The 22,152-nt window shown below is 35.9% G+C and overlaps 1 protein-coding gene across 1 annotated transcript in view; it reads right to left on the reverse strand.

Moving 5' to 3' along the window:
- Positions 1-22,152, reverse strand: part of ADGRB3 (adhesion G protein-coupled receptor B3) — a 709,573-nt gene that overhangs the window by 306,166 nt on the left and 381,255 nt on the right. Inside the window, exons 14-15 of the mRNA XM_021691966.2 lie at positions 8,921-9,070; positions 8,010-8,085 (exon numbers count right to left, since the gene is read on the reverse strand). Of these exons, the coding sequence (XP_021547641.1) occupies positions 8,010-8,085; positions 8,921-9,070 (226 nt within the window). The remainder of the gene's footprint in view (positions 1-8,009; positions 8,086-8,920; positions 9,071-22,152) is intronic.

Consider the following 22,152-nt stretch of genomic DNA (forward strand, 5'->3'; position numbering starts at 1 on the left):
GATTATAAGAGACTACTATAAACAATCACATGCTAATGAATTGGATAACTTAAAAGAAATTCCTATAAACATAAAAGCTACCAAGACTAAGATTCATGAAGAAATTTCAAAATGGAACAGACCTGTAACTATTAGAGATTGAATCTGTCATCAAAACCTCCCAACACAGAAAAGCCCAAGAACAGATGGCTTCGCTGGAAAAATTCCATCAAATATGTAAAGAAGAATTAACATCAATTCTTCTCAAACTTTTCCAGAACATTGAAGAGAAGGACATACTTCCAAACTCACTTTATGAGACTCTCCTACCAAAATCAGAAAAAGATACAAGAAATGAAAACTACAGGCCAATATTCCTGATGAAGAGTGATACAAAAAATAAATAAATAAATAATCTAAACAAAATACTAGCAAATCAAATTCAACAACACATTAAAAATATCATACAACATGATCAAGTGGGAATTATTTCTGGGATGCAAGGATGGTTCAACATATGAAAATCAAGGTAATATACTACATTAGCAGAACGGAGGACAAAAACATGATTGTTTCAATTGATGCGGAAACAACTTTTGAAAAAAATTCATTTTTTCAGGATAAAAACTCAACAAATTAGACATAGAGGGAACGTATCTCAACATAGTAAGGACCACATATGAAAAACCCACAGCTAACATTATATTCAATGGTAAAAAACTGAAAGTGTTCACTGTTATATCAGGAACAAGGCAAGGATGCCATCTATTGCCACTTCTATTCAACACAGTATTGCATTCCTAACCAAAGCAATTAGGCAAGAAGGAGAAATATAAGGCAACCAAATGGGAAGGGAAGAAGCAAAATTATCTATGTTCAAGGTGAACTGATCTTATATGTAGAAAACCCTAAATATTCCACAAAAAACCCTGTCAGAACTAATAAACAAATTTAGCAAAGTTACAGCATACAACATTTACACTTAAAAATCAGTTGCATTTCTATACACTAACAATCCCAAAAGTAAATTAAGGAAATAAATTTATTTATAATAGAATAAAAAAGAATAAAATACTTAGGAATGAATGTAAGAAAGTAAAAGACTTTTATGCTGAAACCCCCCCAAAAAATCTTGCTGACAGAAATCAAAGAAGACAGAAATAAATGGAAAGATGTCCCATGTTCATGAATTTGAATACTTAATAGTGTTAAAATGTTTGTACTACCCAAAGCAATCTAAAGATCACTGCAATTCCTATCAAAAATCCCATGACACTTTTTTTTACCCAAATAGAAAAAAAATCCTGAAATTTATATGGATTCTCAAAAAACTCTGAATAGTCAATACAATCTTTACAAAGTAAGACAAAGCTAGAGGCCTCATGTTTCTTTATTTCAAAACATATTACAAAGCTACAGCAAGCCAAAACAGTATGGTACTGGGATAAAGACAAGTGACAGACACATAAACCAACTGAATAGAATAGAAAGCCCAGAAATAAACCCTCTCTTATAGGCTCAAATTATCTTTGACAATGGTGCCAAGGCTATACACAATGGGGGAAAGATAATCTGTTCAACAAATGATGCTGGGAAAACTGGACATCCATATGCAAAACAATGGACCCTTACATTGTGCCGTATAACAAAATTAACTCAAAATAGATTAAAGATCTAAACATAAGGTTTGAAACTATAAAACTCCTAGAAGAAAACATAGGGGAAAAGCTTCATGACATTGAATCTGGCAATGATTGCTTTCATATGACACCAAAAGCACATGCAACAAAAACTAAACTACACAAATGGTACTACATCAAACTTAAAAACTTCTGTGCAGTAAACAATTAACAGAGTGAAAAGGCAGTCTATGGGATAAGAAAGGATATTTATAAGCCATATATCTGTCAAAGGGTTAATATGGAGAATATATAAAGAAATCCTAAAACTCAACAACAATAACAAAAAACAATAGGATTAAAAAAATGGGCAAAAGACTAAGACATCTCTCCAAATATGATACAGAGATGGCCAACGAGTATATGAAAAGATGCTCAACATCACTAATCATCAGGGAAATGCAAATCGAAACCACAATGAGATATCATTTCATATCTATTAGGATGGCTACTATCCAAACAAATAAAACAAAACAATAAAAAAACCCAGAAAATAACAAGTGTTGGCATTGTTGTGGAGAAATTGGAAGCCTTGTGCATTGTTAGTGGGAATGTAAAATGGTGCAGTTGCTATGGAAAACAGTATGGAGATTCTTCAAAAAAATCAAAAATATAATTAGCATATGATGCAGAAATCCCACTTCTGGATATATAACCAAAAGAATTGAAAACAGAATCTCAAAGAGATATTTGCACACCCTTATTTATTGCAGCACTATTCATGATAGCCAAGAGGTGGAAGCATCCTAAATATCTGTTGATAGATCATAGATAAAGAAAATATGGCTATATACAGAATATGGAATATTATCCAGCCTTAAAAAAGAAGAAAATTCTGTCATATGTTTCGACAAAGATGAACACTGGAAACATTTTGCTAAGTGAAACCAGTCACTAAAAAACACAAAACAAAAACAAAAACAAAAAACCAAGGAATGCATGATTCCACTCATATGAGGTACCTAACGTAGTCAAAGTTTTAGAAACACAGAGGCTGGGAGGAGGTGAGAAAAAGGATGTTGTTGTTCAAAGAGTATACAGTTTCAATTTTGCAGGATGAAAAAGTTCTAGAGATTTGTTGCACAAAAAGGTGCATATAGTTAAACACTACTATTCTGTGCATCTTAAGATGGGTAAATTTCATGTTATGTGCTTTTTACCACATTTAAGAAAATGCACTGCAGTGTTACAAATAAACATCAGTGAGAGGACTGTAGAACTTATTGTGCAAATAAAGGATAACCGGATAAGGTACAGTAAAGAGTTGTTAATGGCTTAATAAAAGTTATTAAAATTACTGTAACCTCTTTCCATGTTTAGAATTATAGTTCATGTAGCTTCTAACTTGAGAGGTTTCATAATTGTTTCAAACCAGCCCCCCCAATTTAAATAAAACCAAAACAAAATAAATGATTTCATATATACTAGGAACTGGGACTTCATCAAAATCATTAAGTTAAATATATTTGCTTTAAAACTAAAATCAGCTGATGGCTGTTAAAAAGTAGAATTGGGCTAATTTAGCGCTTTAAAACTAATTAGGATTTCAAGGTAGGTTTACTAAGGGATGTGACACCTAGAACTACAAAGAAGTTAAGTGATCAGGGATTTAAATTCACTTTCAAAAGGTATGACTAAATTAAACTCAGATTTTTGTAAGTAATATACTGAATGCATAATAATATTTCATAGTATTAGTCATGCAAATTTGTTATTCCCATAGATAATTTTAATTTCTAGTGTCCTCACAATAGGATATTATAAAAAGATACAGGATATCAGAAAAACTACAATATGTCATTGAAAACTCGGAATCAAGAAGCAAGATCCAAGGTTTAGGTCCTGAAACTGAAGAACAGGTGCTCTTAAGAGAACTCAACAATTTCAGGTTGATTGCCTTCAGAATGTATGGGTTTAAAAGTAATTATGTTTTCATTTTTTGATTATTTCAAAATAATTTAATTCAATTGCTTTTCCCATTTGCTTTTAATTCCTATAATATACAAACTCAAATGAGTTCCATTTGCTAAATACGAAAAAAATTCCACATCACTTATCTTTATTAGGTTGGTGCACCTGACAGCAAATTCATGTGGTTTTGCATTATTGAAATTTTTTTTCCTTTTCGAAAGATAATTTTCAAACCACTACTGGCTTATGAGAATATTGTTGCTTTTTGTTCATCTATATTTTTCCTGGCATTTTAATAGTATAGTGGAATTTGCATATAATTTTAATTAGATCCTTTACAGTGTCGTGAATGTCAATAGCTACATTAAAATGCTTTTTTTTTTAACAGGACTATATCTTCCACATGTCCTACAGGAAAACTACACATTGCTCCTATACTCAAAAGTATTGTGATTTCCTATAAAACTGGAATCTGACTATTAAATGAATCAGAAAATAGACTGTTTACAACCGTTTCTTAAATGCTAGCTTGAGTGTATGATTGGTTACACTTTTTTTTTTCCTTAGAGATAATTTCTGTACCATAAATTCCTAGAAGTGGTTGCATCAATGACAATGCATTTTTAAAGCCTCTTGATATTGCCAAATTGTCCTTCTAAAAGGTTATTACAGTTAAAATTCCTCACCAGTGGTTTGGGAGCTTGTCAGGCTGTGAGTGGTTGTTAGTTTCTTGACTTGAGTGGGGGATGTGTGTGGGTGGCCTCGCCTCTCTCAAAAGACCCTCTAGCCTCTGCTGGCCAGCCTTCATCCCAAAAATGGTCATGAGGAGCTGGGAAGAGTGATAGCCTCACGCCTTGATGTCAGTAGCCTGGGTTGGGTCCACCAAGTTGACCCTCAAGTATCCTTGAGGGTGCTCATACATGGTCACCTCCTCCTTGACCTTAGAAGATTTTCGGCATAAGAGCAATATGTATTCACACTAACATCGAAGTGCATAGCTTGTACTGCTCAAAGGAATCGATACTAGCATCATAAAGGAAGCAAGACAGTGGAAGAGTCCTGGTTTGGGCCGAGAAGACTTGAGTTGGATTAGAACTCAGTGACCTACTGGACACATAATCTTGGGTAGGTCACTGAACTAATAAGGAGGTCAGTTTCTCACGTGAAAAATTAGAATTCTAGAGGGTACTAACCTTTAAAGGACCTTGCAGCACTAATATCCTGGTTTATGCTTTTTGACTATCGAAAATTATTCTAAGAGGGATAAAAGTGGAAAGCTGAGAACAGCACATATTTAGTTTAGACAAAAGTAGAGAACATTCCTTCAGTTGAAGGGACAATCTAAATTTACTTAATTGTAAAAGGGAAGACAATCAAATGGCAAAATAAAAATTGCAGCTTGAAGAATAGTTGAATGCATATTAGGGCAAGAGAAGAAAAGAAATCTCTAAATAAAAGAGTCAACATGCAAAGTTATTTCTGCCTATGTATGAAGGGAAATTTCTAAATCATATCTATTCAAAACATTACATCAAGTTCTCCTTCCTAGTCCCCATGAGAGAAATTATGCAAAGTATTGTTTTGAAAATGATTGTATCAAAATATAAAATTTCTGGAAACTTAACAGCAAGCCTAACATTATTCAGTGTATGGGAAACTTGGCTCCAATAGTTTCAACAGATAATTAGAAAAATGATCACTCAGGAAAATGTGTCATGAAAACTTGGTAAATAACTAAACATAAAGAGCAAATCTTTTTGCATGTTGAATTGGAAGATATTCCCTTCCCTACTGGGTTCAATTCACAGAGTCCAATTTATAAGTAAAACAACAAGAAATATGTATTTTATTCCTCTGTTCCTAAAATATTTGTATGGTATATACACTAAATGTCTATGTACCTTATTATTTTAAAAATGACTTATGTAGAATATTCTATCAGATAAGACAATTAATTATTCCAGTAAACATTTCTTGGGCCTTTGTTATTTACTAAGCACTGTTCTGGAGTTTCGACAGTAGAAAAGATTTAAGAGAATTCAGACAGTAAGGTTAGCCAGGTTGCTGTTTAGTAAATATTTGTTCAGTGACTGAAACAAAGACATCACCCTTGTCCTTTCAAAGGCTTATCTTATTTAGCAGATCTATCATTGGCATGGTTATTAACTCAACTTTCTGGAATAGTTTTTTGAAAAGGAGAATTAAAAAAAAAAAAACAAGCCTAAGAATGCTTCATTACATTATTTTACTATGTAAAATAAAAGGAAATGAGAAATGCTAATATTTCACCTTTGAAACAGTACTTAAACAAACATTTCATCCTGAGCATTCCATTGTCATTATTCCCAGTCTAAATGCGAATATTGTTTTCCTATAGTCATTTACCTAATCAGTTTGTACGTAGAAAGTATGAGTGGGTATTCATAGTTCTTATATAAAGGTTGTTAAGGACTTTAAGCTAAAGAATATGTCAGAACTGCACAATTCTCCAGTTTTACTGCAATAAAGACAAGGAATTTTTGAAGTTGGAGAGAACCTTCGAGTTCAACCCCACAATATACATATAAAAAAGTCAATGACTTGCCTGCAAATTTGAATCCATTTGTGTCGCAGGTGGTGTTAGGGGGGCCGCTGCTTTGGACGATTCCCTGCTTTATCCATTAAATCATTCATAACATACCCATTAGTCTACCCTAAAAAAATTTTCAATTCCCTTGACTATAAATTTATGAAACACGGAATAACCTGGCTTCAGTTGTGTGGGTGAGTTCTATGGTATTATGCAAAACAAGATTGATCATAATGCAACTTTGTTAGACAGGTAGGAGAAAAACTATATCAAAATCTAAAGCATTTTATGTTGAATATTTTGTTTGCATTCGCTATGTCTCTCAGCAGCAAACAGGGTGAATGTTGCATATCAAGGTGCTTATTTATTTATTTATTTATTTATTTGGTGCTTATATTTTAAAGCTGAACTGAAGGCAGGCGATAAGTTTATAAATTTTTTGTTATGTGAAATTAAAATTAAAACCCAAGTCCTCTGATTTTGAGTTAGTGTCTAGTCTAGAGTTCTTGAAAGACTAGCTTCATACAAATGAACCCCCTATGGAAATAAGGGTCTAACTTTGAGTATCTGGGTGCACTGAACTTGAGCACATTTCTTTTCAAATAAACACCGCACACAAAGTTAGAGGCAATGTAAGTATAAGTCTATTTTATCTGTAATTGTACATACCAAAGTGTTGTAACAAAACCAGTGGAAAAGTTGACAGTAAACTCATTAGTTTTGAAAATCTTTTATTGGTAGAACAAAAGCAAACACAGACCGATTCAAATTCAGAAAGCCCAAATTCCATCCAGAGAAGAAGGTAATTAAAGAAAACTCAACTTCCCATAGTTGTCTCTTTGGTTGCAGCTAGAGATTTACCGACTGTATTAATAATTTGCTGCACATGGAAAGATTTTCTCCAAAGAACCATGACTAGTCACTGCCACTGCAGAAAACTTAGTTGCTTCCTTGCAAGGCCTTTTTTCTGCTGGACTGAACTCTAATTGTGTTTATTTATGAGACTATTTGTTATGCTCCTGGTATAACTGTACACATCATTTACAGTCTTTCCTCCCTAAAAACTTAAAGCTTTATTCATAAGGGTGTGAGTAAGAGCTCACTGCAAATGTGGCTGTGTTTAACTAAAACAAAAAACAAAAAATAACTTGGTCTCAGTCATCCAGAAGGAGATGTGGTGGAGGAAACAAGTCATCATGAGTGAGAGCATTACTACCCAAGTAGGTGTGAATGATGTTTTCTGTGAGATCAGGTAAAGTAGTTAAGACAATAGAGCAAATAAATGTTCATAGAATTACTATGTGTAATTGTTTCTTTTCATGGCTGGGAGGAAAGAAATCAATGGATTTCTTCCAAAAACAGTCCTCTAATTTAACAACAGCATTTTTTCTTAATGTCACTATAATTGAATATTTATTTAGAGGCAAATTGAGATCCTGTGCAAATGAAGAACAAAGCATGCATTCCCAGTCATCATGGCACTCCTTTAATTTCATGTAATGTTGATGAACAGTACCATTAAGTGCAAATAAAGAGAGAAGACAGATTAATTTTAAAACAACCCATTCTACTACAGAGACTTGAGTTTGTTTCTTTTCCTTAATTTTTTTTTTCCTTAGTCTTAAGGCAAGTCATGATTAGTTACAAAGGAATTGCAGGGGTATAATCAGAGACCAAAATTGTCTTTTCTAGTTGTTTTGAAGTGCATAATATGCTAATAAGCTGTTCATTAAATAGGTATTTTCTATTTAATTTAAGAAAAAGCCCTTTGCATTAACAAAGCTTGTTTGACTATTTTCATAGCATGAGCTATAATTACATTTTTGGAATAATTTACAAAGATTCTAACAGCTTATTATTTCATAGCTTACCTCAAAGTGGGCAAAATTAGATCTAAGTTTTTGTACAGGACTGCTCCAAGAACAAATACCGATGATTCATCTAATTCTAGAAAAAATGAAATTAAAAATATTAGTGAAACGACAAGAAAAATACTGTCTTCTAAAACTTAATCTGCTTATTACAGGGGGATTCCAGTACTTGCTGATGCAAAGCTGAATAGAAGAAATGCCTTCCTAACCATGCATGGGACAGATTAACCCACACACCATACATATTAATGGTAGCTCAAAAAGATGAGTTTTCAGGGCTTTTGTGTCATATGAAGTAACCTTCCTTCACCAGGCTGAGACAGAAGGTTACAGTAGTTGCAGCTAAGGAGTTTCAATTCTTAATGATATGGGGAAAGAAAAACAATTTTCTTTTGGAGCTCTAAGCTAGAAGGTCAAAATCTCCAAGGTAAAAAGGAAGACTCTGGTGTCGCTAGCCATTAATTTTTAGAGGCTGCTGAAGATGTTCCCAAAACTGAGTTTTTCTTAAAATTGCTTTTATATACCAAAATAATATCTACAAACCAAAGCAAAAGTGAGGAAGAAGTCAAAAATGACTGTGGAAAATGCAATGCGTTTCCATACCTAAAATTAAAATATGCCACAGGCTTTACACTGAGATAAAACTGCCAATCCTGATACTTAACCAGGCCAAACTCAGGTCTAGAATTTGCACTTGTATTTTTTTCCCATTTTAATAGATCCTTTCCTCCAGTAAATTCAGATTTAGAGACCAAATGTCAGTTTTCTATATTTACAAAATTAGTTTAGAATCATGATTGTAGACTGTTACTAAGTTGTTTGACGCGAGCAGATTTATATGTAGTGTACTACTATTAAACGGCCTTATTAGAAATGTTTTGTTCAAAGCTCAAATTATTTCACATATTTACCTTTTGATGACACAGGAGTAAAAATGCTTTTTGGGATAACTACCCTATCTTCTGAGTTTCTCGCCCAGTCAACCATTCCCTTTCGTCCTTTCATTGGGAAGTTGATGTCGGTTAGAACAGAGGCTGCAGGAAGCTTCTGAATGCTAGCCACTGTTAGGAAAGAAGTAATAATGTTAACTAAGATCTTTCAGTGCAATCACAACTGGCCAAATTAAAACTTGCAATATCTTCAAAATAAAATCTTGAGCCAAAATTATATTTATCAGAGCCACAACACAGACTTGTTTCCTGTTCTTAGACAATATTCATGAAGGCTGCCAATTCTTTTACCTATCAATCTAGATTTCTGTTGCTTTCCAGAAGAATCAGGCACTGATGGTCAATGGAGTGTATTCTGAGAGCACCAGCGTGTATTGCCACTGGTTGTTCATGGCTGACCTCCATTCCAATTGTCAGAAGTCCATACTGTATTTTTTGCTAAGGATTTCGATGAACACACTTGATTCATAGGCTGAAATTTGCATTTAAATCTGAACTTTGTCTTTCGAACAAATTTTCTGCATTTATGTCTGAATGTTATCTTTTTGGAACAAATTTTTCATGGATTAAATGATGTACCATGGAGGCATGGAAAGCAAAGCCATATTGCTCTTGGAGACAGAACTGTCATAATCCAAATAATAAAGCACCAGTAATGCCATAACCACAGAGCCGATACAATATGCAGAAAGATTTATCAAGTAGATCAATAACCCAAAACTTTTAAAACATCCCCCTACAATTGAAAGTAATCAATGTATACTTTGAATGGAGAATCATGTCTTTACTTGCAATAAGTACTTTAATATACATTGAAAAAATTCATGAATGATATGTTTGGTAATGCCTGAATATATTTTTTATTATATGTAACAATTACACACACACACACATATATGTCATAAAACTATAATGATAAATACTTAAGTGCTTATTGATTATATACATTTCCAATTAAGAAAGGTAATTTGTGTGACTTTTACATAGGTCCATACTTGTTCTATATTAAAGCTTTAGGTATCTCACGGAGGATTTAAATAGAATGATAATGAAGAAAACTAAAGAAGCTATTACAGAAGTAAGCTAAAGAAACCATTCAGCTCCTCATAAGTGGATTTCACTCTGAAGAAACTTATGATTTAAATCGAGAGAACGAAAATTAAGAATTTAACAATATTAGTTGTATAAATATATTGCATCACTGGCTTTGTTCCAAATTGAAATGGTTATGTATTATTGTACTTTACTAAAGCTCTTTCAGGCTATTATAGACATCCATTATCAGCAGAGGATGGAATTTCATTTGGCCTGTAATTTGACATAATAAGCTTAAAAAATGATTTTGTTACTAAATGTTGAAGGAAAAAGGGTGCTGAGTAGCACATAAATTCATTATGGATGTTAAATGCTGTTTTTGGATAACAGCTGTAATTATTTGTTTCTTTAATTTTCCAAACAATATAGTCTTTGTTGTCCATAAATAACCCAGTTCACGTGTCCTGAAAGGTCCAAATCCTCCACTGCAGAAGGTCAGCAAATTGGCCGCACATTCTTTCTTAAGGGTCCTATAAGTTTTATTCAACCTGCAAAACTAAGTTCATCTGATTCCAAATCCCTTGATTCTAACTTTGGTTTTCTTGATATTTAGAGGAAATTTATTTCACCTCTTTGCTCTAAAAACTGATGAAAAGAAATGAAGGTTTTTCTATCTCACAACTGGTTTCTGTTACAAAGGAAAATAAACCAGAAATAAACTGTTGGACTCTGAAGTCTAATAATTCATCTGTTTCCATACACCTTGGATAGAAAACAAAAATCAGATGAACAAAAAGGAAAAATAACAAATGAAGGAAGCACATTCTGTACCAACTCTATCACTTTATCCTGAATAAATTCTAGTCTAATGCCATACTCTTAAATACAAAATGATATAATTATACATGCTTGTATCTCACATGATGAAATGCATTCATTCTTCAATTAAAGGCAGATTAGCTATTAAGTTATGATGATATAGATTAGATTGTACTTTTGAACATCGTCTAGATTAAAGAAATATAAAAATTAATTAGGATCACTATTTAATTTGTGCAAAAAGTCCTTTGAATTGCAGTCTTTAGCATAAAAAGGACATAAAAACAAACACTTACTCATTGATTTTAGTAGAAATGTAGTTCTTAAAGTAAGATGATATTTTCAATAAATGCATTATCAGGAAGGATATGATTTCATAGACTGATGAGAGTCCAATGCTAGTTTAAAATATGAAGTGTTTAAAATTGTACATCTTTACCTTAAAGCTATCTAGGATGATGCCTTGGATGACACTGTGGTTCTTCATGACCCTGGCATGATTAACAAGAAAACCTATTTCCATATAGCAAAAATAATTTAAAGATGACTTTTATTTCCTCCTTCTTTCAATCCCTGTACCAGACACTTGGACCAATTCAATCCTCAATCCCTTCCCTCCTTCACCAGGTTTAACTGTCCAAAACCCTTAGGGAAAACTTAGATGCAGTCTTTAGGGAACTGGGAAGCTCGGATGTTAAGTGAATACCAAAGAGGTAAGATTAAAAATGAATGCTTTAAAGTGTGCCAAGTTTATACAAATATGTGTCCAGTACTGACAAAGGAACACAAAGGCAAAGCGTAAGCGCACAATCCCCACCCTCTGCTTCTGCAGTAATTGCTGCATTAAAACCACTCATTGTGGGTGGTTAGATAATAGAGCATCTTTCCTCAAAAACTGAGAAAATGCCTTTCTACAGAAGATTAAAGTGCTTAGAAGAAACCTCAAAGAACACAATGTCCCTGAACAAATAGGCACATCTTGAATGCTCCAAGAATTATCCTAAATTCACTGTATTGTGTTTTCATTACAACACTAGATTTGATTTCTTAAGCAATAAAAATAGGTGACTCATCACCGATAAACCTTGGAGCAAAACCAGCTGCACTTTCATTTTGCAATTTTAAAACTTTCATTTTGAATTTGGATAAGCAGCATAAAATTCGTTCTCATCAGAAAGGATAAGGAATTCCCGCGGTTGGGTCTAAAAGCATATGGGCTGAGTTTTGTTTGTTTGTTTTTGTTTTGCTTTTGGTTCACCAACACAGCAAAGGTGGAGCTTCTACCATTGTTCCTGAGGAAAACCATGAGGTTTTAGCACTTAGCCCTAACTGAGGTCCTGGAGAATGGCAGCTCTGTCATGTACAAAAGTTGGAGCTAATATGATGCATCAGTTGCTTCATGGACAAGAATGGAAGGCACGTAGAAGGAAAAGATGAGAGAGCCAAGGTGTGTGCATGAATTCTGGAGGAATGAGCACAATGGGCAAATGAAGGCCAATAGAGGAAAATCACAATTCACCAGAGTGGCTCAAGTGTGGACTCTGGATCTGGGCTTGGGATTCAAATCTTGATATTTTAGGGAACTATAATGTCCTGTTTTTTTTTTTTAAGATTTTATTTATTTATCTGACAGAGAGAGACACAGTGAGAGAGGGAACACAAGCAGGGGGAGTGGGAGAGGGAGAAGCAGGCTTCCCGCGGAGCAGGGAGCCTGATGTGGGGCTCGATCCCAGGACCCTGGGATCATGACCTGCGCTGAAAGCAGATGCTTAATGACTGAGCCACCCAGGCGTCCCTAACTTGGTTTTTTTTGGGGGGGAGCAGTGGGCAGTCCCAGTTTCTGGGACTTCTGCTGTTCGGCTAATTGAGGTTATGTATTTAAAACTTTTTATCAAATATATACACATAACCAAAGGCGGGCACTTAAAATAGAGCTTATCCTTTAGTACTTAAATGTGTCACCCAGGGAGCTGAGGGTTCCTTTTTATTCATTCTCTTTCCTTCCTTCCTTCCTTCTTCTCCTCCCCCTACCCCTTCTCCTCCTTCTTTTTCTTTTCTTCTCTCTCTCTCCCTCTCTCTCTCCTCCTTCCTTCCCTCTCTCTCTGTCTCTCTCTGTGTCTCTGTCTCCATCTCTCTCTCTCCCTTTCCTTTTTCCAATAGAATCTGCCCGAGGGAAGAGGTTGGCTTCTCTGGTTATTTGGTCACACAAAGTCAGCCAGGCTAAAAATCTCCATTGAAAAGGAAAAGGACTGCATCCTCAGTGACAAATTCAGTATTACCATTGCAGCCAAGGCCACAGTTTGCAAAGAGAATTTAGGCAGTGACCTAAGTGCTTAGAGCAGCAACTCACAGTCTATAAATGAGTAAAGGAAACTCCCAAGCAAGGGCACCTTAGAATCATAAACAAAAGTAGAGGTGGATACAGAAATAGAAGTTTAAGAGACGCCTTAAGAGGGATATTGATGTTTCCAAAATATTTAAAGTTTGCATCATTTTTCATGTTGATTCAGAGGGAACAACTTACAAATTGGGTCTTAACTCATCAATATTAGAAAATTGGCTAGTTATCAAAATGGATTTGCTTGTGGAAAACATCACTCAATATTACTAGATGGTCACCCCCACAGTTTTGAAATCCTAGGAGAAAAATATGGCAGGGAAGGAACTCTGCAATGCATCAGTGTGTTAGAAAGCAACTGTTAGTTTTGCCTGTGTACCATTGCAAACACAGAGGGGCCGACCAAAGCCTGCATGTAGTGTGATCCCTTGGCATTTAGCAGCTTAAAAAGCCATGGTTTTTATATTTGTATAGTAATGCTGAGTGCCTTATAAAATACTGAGGGCGTTTGGGAGGGAAGGGAAGGACAGCTGGCACTTTCTGAACACTTGACATGACCTCAGCATTTTGTTAGCCATTCCTAATTTATTCAACAAGTATGTATCAAATGTCTCCTCTGTGCTAGGCACTCTTCTTAGCACAGCACTTAGGCGCGTCCTTTACATGTGATACCTTATTTAATATTTAGAACAACCCTTATTTAATATTTAAAACAACCCTAGGAGGCATCATTATTATCCGTATCTTCATTGTTATTATCCCTACATTCATTTTACAAATGAGGAAGTAGACTCTGTTAAAGTGGTAACATTGTGACTCAAGTCTCAGTTTGCCTGCTCAGAAGTATATGATTTTGCACTGTGTGGTGCATTTTGATTTTACCCCAACAAATTAATAGCAAATTTACTTTGTCTTACTATAATATTTTTGCACTACATATAAAAGACAGATGTAACGATTCAGTGAGAGCAAATAAAACTATTCTCACTTGTCCAACAGGAGATCAAAACTAGATACCACTGAGGAATGGTAATTATCCAAAGGGGATATATACATATATTTTAATTTGTCTAGCATAATCTTTACGTTCTAACATCTCCATAAAAAAATCATATCTTAGGATTCTGCAACAGCGAGTGGTTTATAGGAAACATTCAGTCAGACAGACAGATTTTGGTTCTTCTCTCATCACCCTATTTCCTCCATTTACTCTCTTTTCCTGAAAGGCTAAGATTGGAATACTGAGGGCTAAAGAGAAAGAATAGGCTTGCTAGAAAATAGTGTGCAACCATCACTTCCTAGGAAACACAGCCACTCAGGAGGGGTGTCCACAAGGACCACAGCGCTCTGAGAGCTCCCCACAGTTGCATTCCACCATCATCCGTGTAGAGGGAAGCGACTCCAAGTCCCAGGACCAGGACACAGAGATTTAGATGAGAAATATTCTTCGCATTAGGAATTTACAGGTGTTTCTTTTTCAGAGAAAAAGTAGGATTCTCTGATTTTAATTTTTTTAAATTTTTATTTAAAGACTTATTTATTTTTTAGAGAGAGAAAGCACACACGCACGGGGTGGGGGGGGGTGGGCAGAGGGATAGAGAGAATCCTGAAGCAGACTCCCCATGGAGCAAGGAGCCTGACACAGGGGGCTGGATCCCATGACCCTGAGATCATGACCTGAGCAGGAATGAAGAGTCAGCTGCTTTTTTTTTTTTAAGATTTTATTTATTTATTTATTTGAGAGAGAGAGAATGAGAGAGAGAGCACATGAGAGGGGGGAGGGTCAGAGGGAGGAGCAGACTCCCTGCAGAGCAGGGAGCCCGATGCGGGACTCGATCCCGGGACTCCAGGATCATGACCTGAGCCGAAGGCAGTTGCTTAACCAACTGAGCCACCCAGGCGCCCAAGAGTCAGCTGCTTAACCAACTTGAGCCACCCAGGTGCACCTAAGATCCTCTGATTTTTTAAAAGTGGACAAATTAGGCAGTCAAAAAAGTAACTATGTGGTATATCGAGGATATTTTTTTCAACTTGTTAGCTTTTAATGACATATTATGTATATTGAAACTTTAAATAATTAACCATTTTACATATTCCTTTCCAGCATCAAAATAAAAAAAAAAACTTGTAAATTACTTGTGAATCATTAGCTTCAAATTCTGTTTTTATCCATTGGCTGTTTCTTTATCCAAGCCTGGGAGTCTCTGTACAGCAGGGCACAGTCTTCTAGCTGTTCACGGTATTTTTGCCAGACTTTAGTGCTCTTCATGGAGGACTCCCTCGGCTTCTTCTCAGGTCTCTCCTACTTCCCTAACATGTAATCATACCTATGCACAGGGTATGTCCACAGCCTATACTTGACTCTCACTGAAGCCGAACTGTCTCAACCAGGAACTGGGAAACTACATCCCACAAGCCCAAATCTTTCCTATCAGCTATTTTTGTATGGTCTGCAAGTTAAAAATGGTTTGTCACATTTTATTAATTAATTAATTAATTTATTTATTTAGGATTTTATTTATTTGACAGAGAGAGACAGCAAGAGAGGGAACAGAAGCAGGGGGAGTGGGAGAGGGAGAAGCAGGCTTCCCATGGAGCAGGGAGCCCGATGAGGAACTCGATCCCAGGAGCCTGGGATCATGACCTGAGCCGAAGGCAGACACTTAACGACTGAGCCACCCAGGCGCCCCTGGTTTGTCACATTTTTAAATGATTGAAAAAAATCAAAAGAAGAATAGTATTTCCTGGCATGTGAAAATTATATGAAATTCCAATTTCAGTGTCCACAAATGAAGTCTTATTGGAACACAGCCACACCCATTCATTTACATAGAGTCTAGGGTCGTTTTCATGCAGCAATGGCAGCAGAGTTCAATAGCTGCACTGAAGACTGGATGGTCCACAAATCCTAAAATATTTACTGTTTGGCCCTTTGCAGAAAAAAGTATGCCTACCTCTGTTCTAGACATATGATGGAGAAGCTATTTTGAAACAGTACAATTTTTCTTTAAAGAGAAACACATTCCGAAAATACACGTGTTTCTGTACTTATTCTGTTACCTATTGCATGTTCTTCCTACCTTTTCTTTCAAGGCTATGCTGAGTATTGTGGGGAAATTTAAGCTGATGACACCACTTTTCTTTTAGTTTTTGAAAAGAGTATGTTTTGTGGTCTTTTAGAGACAGATACTTTTTATAAATGTTCATTTTCTCTACCCAAGTAGTTCATGATTTTACTCCTAACATAAATGCAAAATAAAATGTGATATGGGAAGTCATTTTTGCATGAATATCTGAATAGTAAAAACAAATGATATAGAAAATGCTTTAGTGGGGCACCTGGGTGGCTCAGTTGGTTGAACATTGGACTCATGGTTTCAGCTCAGGTCATGATGTCATGGTTATGAGATTGAGCCCCACGATGGGCGCTGCCCTCAATGAGGAGTCTGCCTGAGATTCTCTCCCTCCCCCTCTGCCCCTTCCCTTGCTGGTGCATGCACTCTCTCTCTCTGTCAAATAAAATAAATAAATAAAATATTTTTAAAAAAGAAGAAAATGCTTTAGGAAATAAGTTTTCCTTCTTCTGCCAACCAGAGAAATTAAGAACAGAATTCCTCCAGAGGAAGGAGCATCAGATGATAATTAACCAAGTTTTGAATAAGAGAGAAGAGAGAGAGAGAGAGTTCTTCTGTAGATGCAACATTACTGACTTCTTTCTCTTTACATACACATGTATGCATGTGTGTGTATAATATGCTGTTTCGATATGTAAGGGGTTTTGAATACTACTAGAAAAGAATTAAATCAAGGACCTATTAGGAATTGGGCACCAATGCAGGCAGCAAACAGCAACTGAAGCCAACAATCCAAGGGCTTTCCAAGATAGTGACTCATCTATCCCCAGAAAAGTAATAGCAATGACCAGTGTTAAGGGATGACAAGGGAAAAGAGATCACTGTAGATTCAGAAGTTCATTCTGGAAATTCGTTCATACAACAAATCTCTATTGAGCCCTGAGAATGTTCCAAGCGCTGTCTTACTACTGAGGATTTAACAAGTGAGCAAGGAGACATGAAGTCTTCGCCTTGAAAGAGCTCACAGTCTAGTGGGGAATACACACAATTAATAAGGGAACAAACAATCCAGATGAGGCTAGATTGTGAGAGTATGAAAGAAGTAAAGGATGAGATGGAACATGGTTGGTTGGCTAAAGAAGGCCTCTTTGAAGAGGGGCTGTCTGGCTGTGGTTTGACAGGGAGGAAGGCACTGCCTGTGCAAACCTAAAGCCTGGAAAAGGCCTGTAATGTTCCAGAACTATTAGAATAGTACCTTCTGGGCAGGAGGAAAGGCATGAGGTGAGGAAACTTAATATGCCCTAGAGAAATAGTAATGTTTCTAATAGGGCAGAAAAGTTTAGGTAGAAAAATAGTAGGAGAAAAAGCTAAATATGATACCATAGGCTAAGAGATCTGAAGCATGATCAAATTTAGAATTTGAAGATGTAAGTTAGATGCCTCCTAATTAGAAGTAATAATTGATAACGTGGGCATAGATAAGTCCTCCTGAAGAGAGGATAGAATGGGCAGATTCATTTATTCAACAAATATTAACTGAGAACCTATTACATGCCAGACACAGTTATGGGCACTGAAAATACACCAGTGAACAAAAAAGTTAGTCTTTGCTCTCATGGGACTGGCATGGTATCTGTGGGGGAGACAGACAAGGAACAAATACAACTAGATGGAAATGTAGATGATATGATTAGAGAATAATGAGTGGGGTTGGGAAACTTTACTAAGTAAGGAAAGCTTCTTTAGTTAGCTGGCATTTGTGCAAAAATCTATAAGAAGTGAGATGGTGAGTTGTGCTGATATTAAGGAGATGACAGAAAAAAAAAAACTAAGAAATGTAGTTTAGGAAAGGCTCACTTTTAGGGAGTAAATAGAAAGATACCAAAAATAAATGGAGAGAGAGAAGACTGCAATAGTGAACTAACTTAGGGATGGAGAGATGCATGTTAATAAGAAGAAACTGGCTTTAAGAGGAGTCAAAGGTTTTATAAAGATTATGGAGAAGATTATTGTTTGGTTTGAAACCATACTCTAAGATTAGTTTCAGGCCATACTCTATTGCAGAGGTTGGCAAACTTTTCTATAAAAGGGCCAAAAGTAATATTTTCAGCTTTGTGGGACATCAGGCAATTACCCAGTTTTGCTGGTGTGATATGAAAGTAACCATAGACAACTCATAAATGAATGATAATGCAAGGAAACGTGGTGTTTAATCATGTAATAAAAATTATCTTGTGTGACCAATATTGTGTTTTTTTTTTAATTCAACAAATGTTTATCAGGCATAACTGTTGATTTCCCACCACTAAAGCGCTTTCTTCTCCAGTGTCACCCACCTTAATAGAAGGTGCCACTGTCTATTCAAATGCTCACACCAAAAACCTAAGGGTCATCTTTACTTCTGGTTTTCCTTTGCCTCCTATGACCCATCCATCAACATCCTCTATTATTTCTAGAACATGTCTTAAATTCCTGTACTTCTTTCTCCATTCCATTACCCTCTAGAAACCATCAGAATCTCTAACCTGAGCTAATTCAAGAGCTGCCTAACTGGCTTTCTTGATTCCACTCTTTTACTCTGAATTGCTTCTTCTCTCAGAAACTATAGTTATCTTAAAAAAAAAATCAGATCATGTTGTTCCCTTACTTGAAATAATTCAATGGTTTGCCAGTGCTCTTAGAATAAAATTCAAATCTTATACAATGGCCTACAAGGCTTTGCATGGCTTGGCTTCTGTCTCTCTCTGTGGTCACATTATATATGGCAGCTTGTTTACTGACCCAGATCAACTTGTACAGGTCTTTTCTTTTCCACCACAGGACTTTTCCTTTCTAAGTAGAACAGTATTTTCTATTCTTATCCTTGAGTCTCTGCTAACTTGGGTCTGTTTTAACTGCCCTATCTAAAGAAATTCATTCTCCACCATTCCTCTCTTTTATAGCACCCTGTTTATTTTCTTTATGGCCCTATTCACAGTGAAACATTTTCTAGTTTATGTACACATATTTATTATGTGTTTCCTATACTAGACTCTAAGCTCTTAAAGGAAAGGTATTTTCCCTATTTACCACTGTAGGATAGGATCCCAACATATAGTAGGTCTAACACAACTCCCCATATATATATATATATTTAATGAATGAAGTCTACCAAAGACTTAAAAGACTCAGTAGAAGAAACTGGGGTTTAATGTGATAACTTTAGGCCCTGGAGGCAAAAAGATCTAGTTTTCCAACTAGTTTGTGATCTTTGGCAAGTTATTTAATTGCTCTTCAGTTTGACCATCTGTAAAAATTAATAGTCTTTCATGAGGTTTAAGCTGAAGGCAGTTATTTCATTCCCTACACACAGTAAGACCCAATATATAATTCCCTTTTATCCTTTATCTCAACCATTCTCTACCTTGTGTAAAATATGGTGGAAGATTAAAAAAGAAGAAGTCCTGACACAGAAAGAGATTACAATCTAGTAACACATCTGTTTCAGACAAATATCTTAAGTATGAGTAGAATGGGTCATAAGAATGTTTCTTGTACCTCTGAAACAAATAATACATTATACGTTAAAAAAAAAAAAAGAAGATAGTAGGAAGGGAAAAATGAAGGGGGGGGAATCGAAGGGGGAGACAAACCATGAGAGACTATGGACTCTGAGAAACAAACTGAGGGTTCTAGAGGGGACGGGGGTGGGGGAATGGGTTAGCCTGGTGATGGGTATTAAAGAGGGCACGTATTGAATGGAGCACTGGGTGTTATACACAACAATGAATCATGGAACACTACATCAAAAACTAATGATGTAATGTATGGTGATTAACATAACATAATAAAATAAAAAAAATTTAAAAAAAAAGAATGTTTCTTATAAACTCCAAACCTGTCTATTGAATCGTTAAACTGAATGTCTTCAGAAATCTTTTTTTAAAGATTTTTATTTATTTATTTGAGAGACAGAGACTGAGAGAGAGAGCACATGAGAGGGGGGAGGGTCAGGAGGGTCAGAGGGAGAAGCAGACTCTCTGCTGAGCAGGGAGCCTGATGTGGTACTCGGTCCAGGGATTCGATCCAGGGACTCCAGGATCATGACCTGAGCTGAAGGCAGTTGCTTAACCACTGAGCCACCCAGGTGCCCTCTTCAGAAATCTTAAATGTAGCATATCTGAAGCTTAACTCTTGATTTCTACTCATCCTTCATCTAAATATGCTTTCCGCATGCAGTCCTCCCCATACCCTCCTTCCCCCAAGACAGAAAACAGGAAGTTATCCTTGACATGACCATATACTCATCCCCAGGATCTCATTCATCACTGTGCTTACTATTTCTCTTCCAAAACCCACCTTAAAGTTGTTTTTTTATCTCCATTTTGACTGCTACACAATATTCCATCAAATCTTTAAATAAAAACTCACTATATTCATTGCTTCCATTCTTGTGCCTTTCCTATGCACTTTCCACACTACAGTGAGAGGATTTTTGAAGCAGAGTTGAATCATGTCACTCCCCAGTGAGTTCCTGTTACACTTGCATAAGATACAAAATTCTCCCCAGGGTCTCCATGACCTGGTCCTTGACTTCCTCTTCAACGTTAGCTCATGACTTTTCCCATTTATAAATGTTCTCCAGTCATACATGTTCTTTCATTTCATATCAACCCCTCCTTTGGTTAATGCTTATTCAACATCAGGTCTTAGCTTGAATGCTAAGAAGAACTTCCTAGCACTGAGCAACCACTGCCCCCATATCTAAGTGAGAAATCTTGGTTAGTCTCTATTCATATCATTTACCACAATTTAAATATGTCTATGAATTTATTTATTTATCTATATGCATTCTGGTTTTAAAAGTTGTTTTTCCTTCTATTTTCCCTTATACAATAATACAAATTATATATTCATTTGTTCATCTAGTAAGTTTTATATTTAAAAACTTAGTATCTTCCCCATCAGAATGTAACCTCTATAAGGACAACGACCAGGCATATTTAGCTCATCTTTTTGTGCCCAGAAGATAATTGGTACTTGGCAGTCACTAAATAAAGATCAATTTAATATAATGAAAGAAGAAATGAAGAGCAAAAGACTAATTTTAACTGGAGGGAGGGAACTGGGCAAGGTTCAGCACATGACTCTAAGATAATGTAAATAAGAACAGAGAGGTGATTTCAAGCTGTTCATAGAAATTCAGCCACTTCTGGGGTACCTGTGTGGCTCAGTCAGTTGAGCATCCAACCCTTGGTTTCGGCTCAGGTCATGATCTCAGGGTCATGAGACTGAACTCCCTGTGGCGTTCTCTTAACAGAGGGGAGTCTTCTTGAGATTCTCCCCTTCTCCCTCTGCCCCTCCCCCACTCATGCATGCTCATGAGTGTGCTCTCTCTCTCTTTCTCATATAAATAAATAAACCTAAAAAAAAGAGAGAGAGAGAGAGAAATTCAGCCACTTCACCTTATCAAAAAGAAACCATGGGCCTTATGCCTTTTTCAAAATAGGGAGAAGTGAAGTTAGACATGTGTGCCTTACCAAATGTAATTTTTTTAAGAAAAAGCAGGGACAAATAGCAGTAACAAGAGACCATCTCCTGAGCAGTTAAATACCAGCAATATTGTGTTACGTCACTTGGCTCCACAACATACTCTGAACCAAGTACAATCAATCCCATTTTGCAAACTAGTTTTGGATTCTTATGTTGCAAAAACACTCTTTGGTCCTCATGGCGTTATAGTGAAGATTCATGAGTTTATAGTCAGAATATAACAAACCAAAGAATGACTGATGGAAAAAAAGTAACATGAGCTCTATACTTGTGAACCTCACTTCTTTCTCTTCAAGGTCAGAAAACGTTTTTGGTCTTTGGATCTTCAAACCAAAAAACAAAAACAAAAACAAAAACGAAAAATATCCCCAAGCAAACAATAATTTACTCTTCCT

This window comes from Neomonachus schauinslandi, chromosome 8, assembly GCF_002201575.2.
Source record: "Neomonachus schauinslandi chromosome 8, ASM220157v2, whole genome shotgun sequence".
Classification (NCBI taxonomy): Eukaryota; Metazoa; Chordata; class Mammalia; order Carnivora; family Phocidae; genus Neomonachus; species Neomonachus schauinslandi.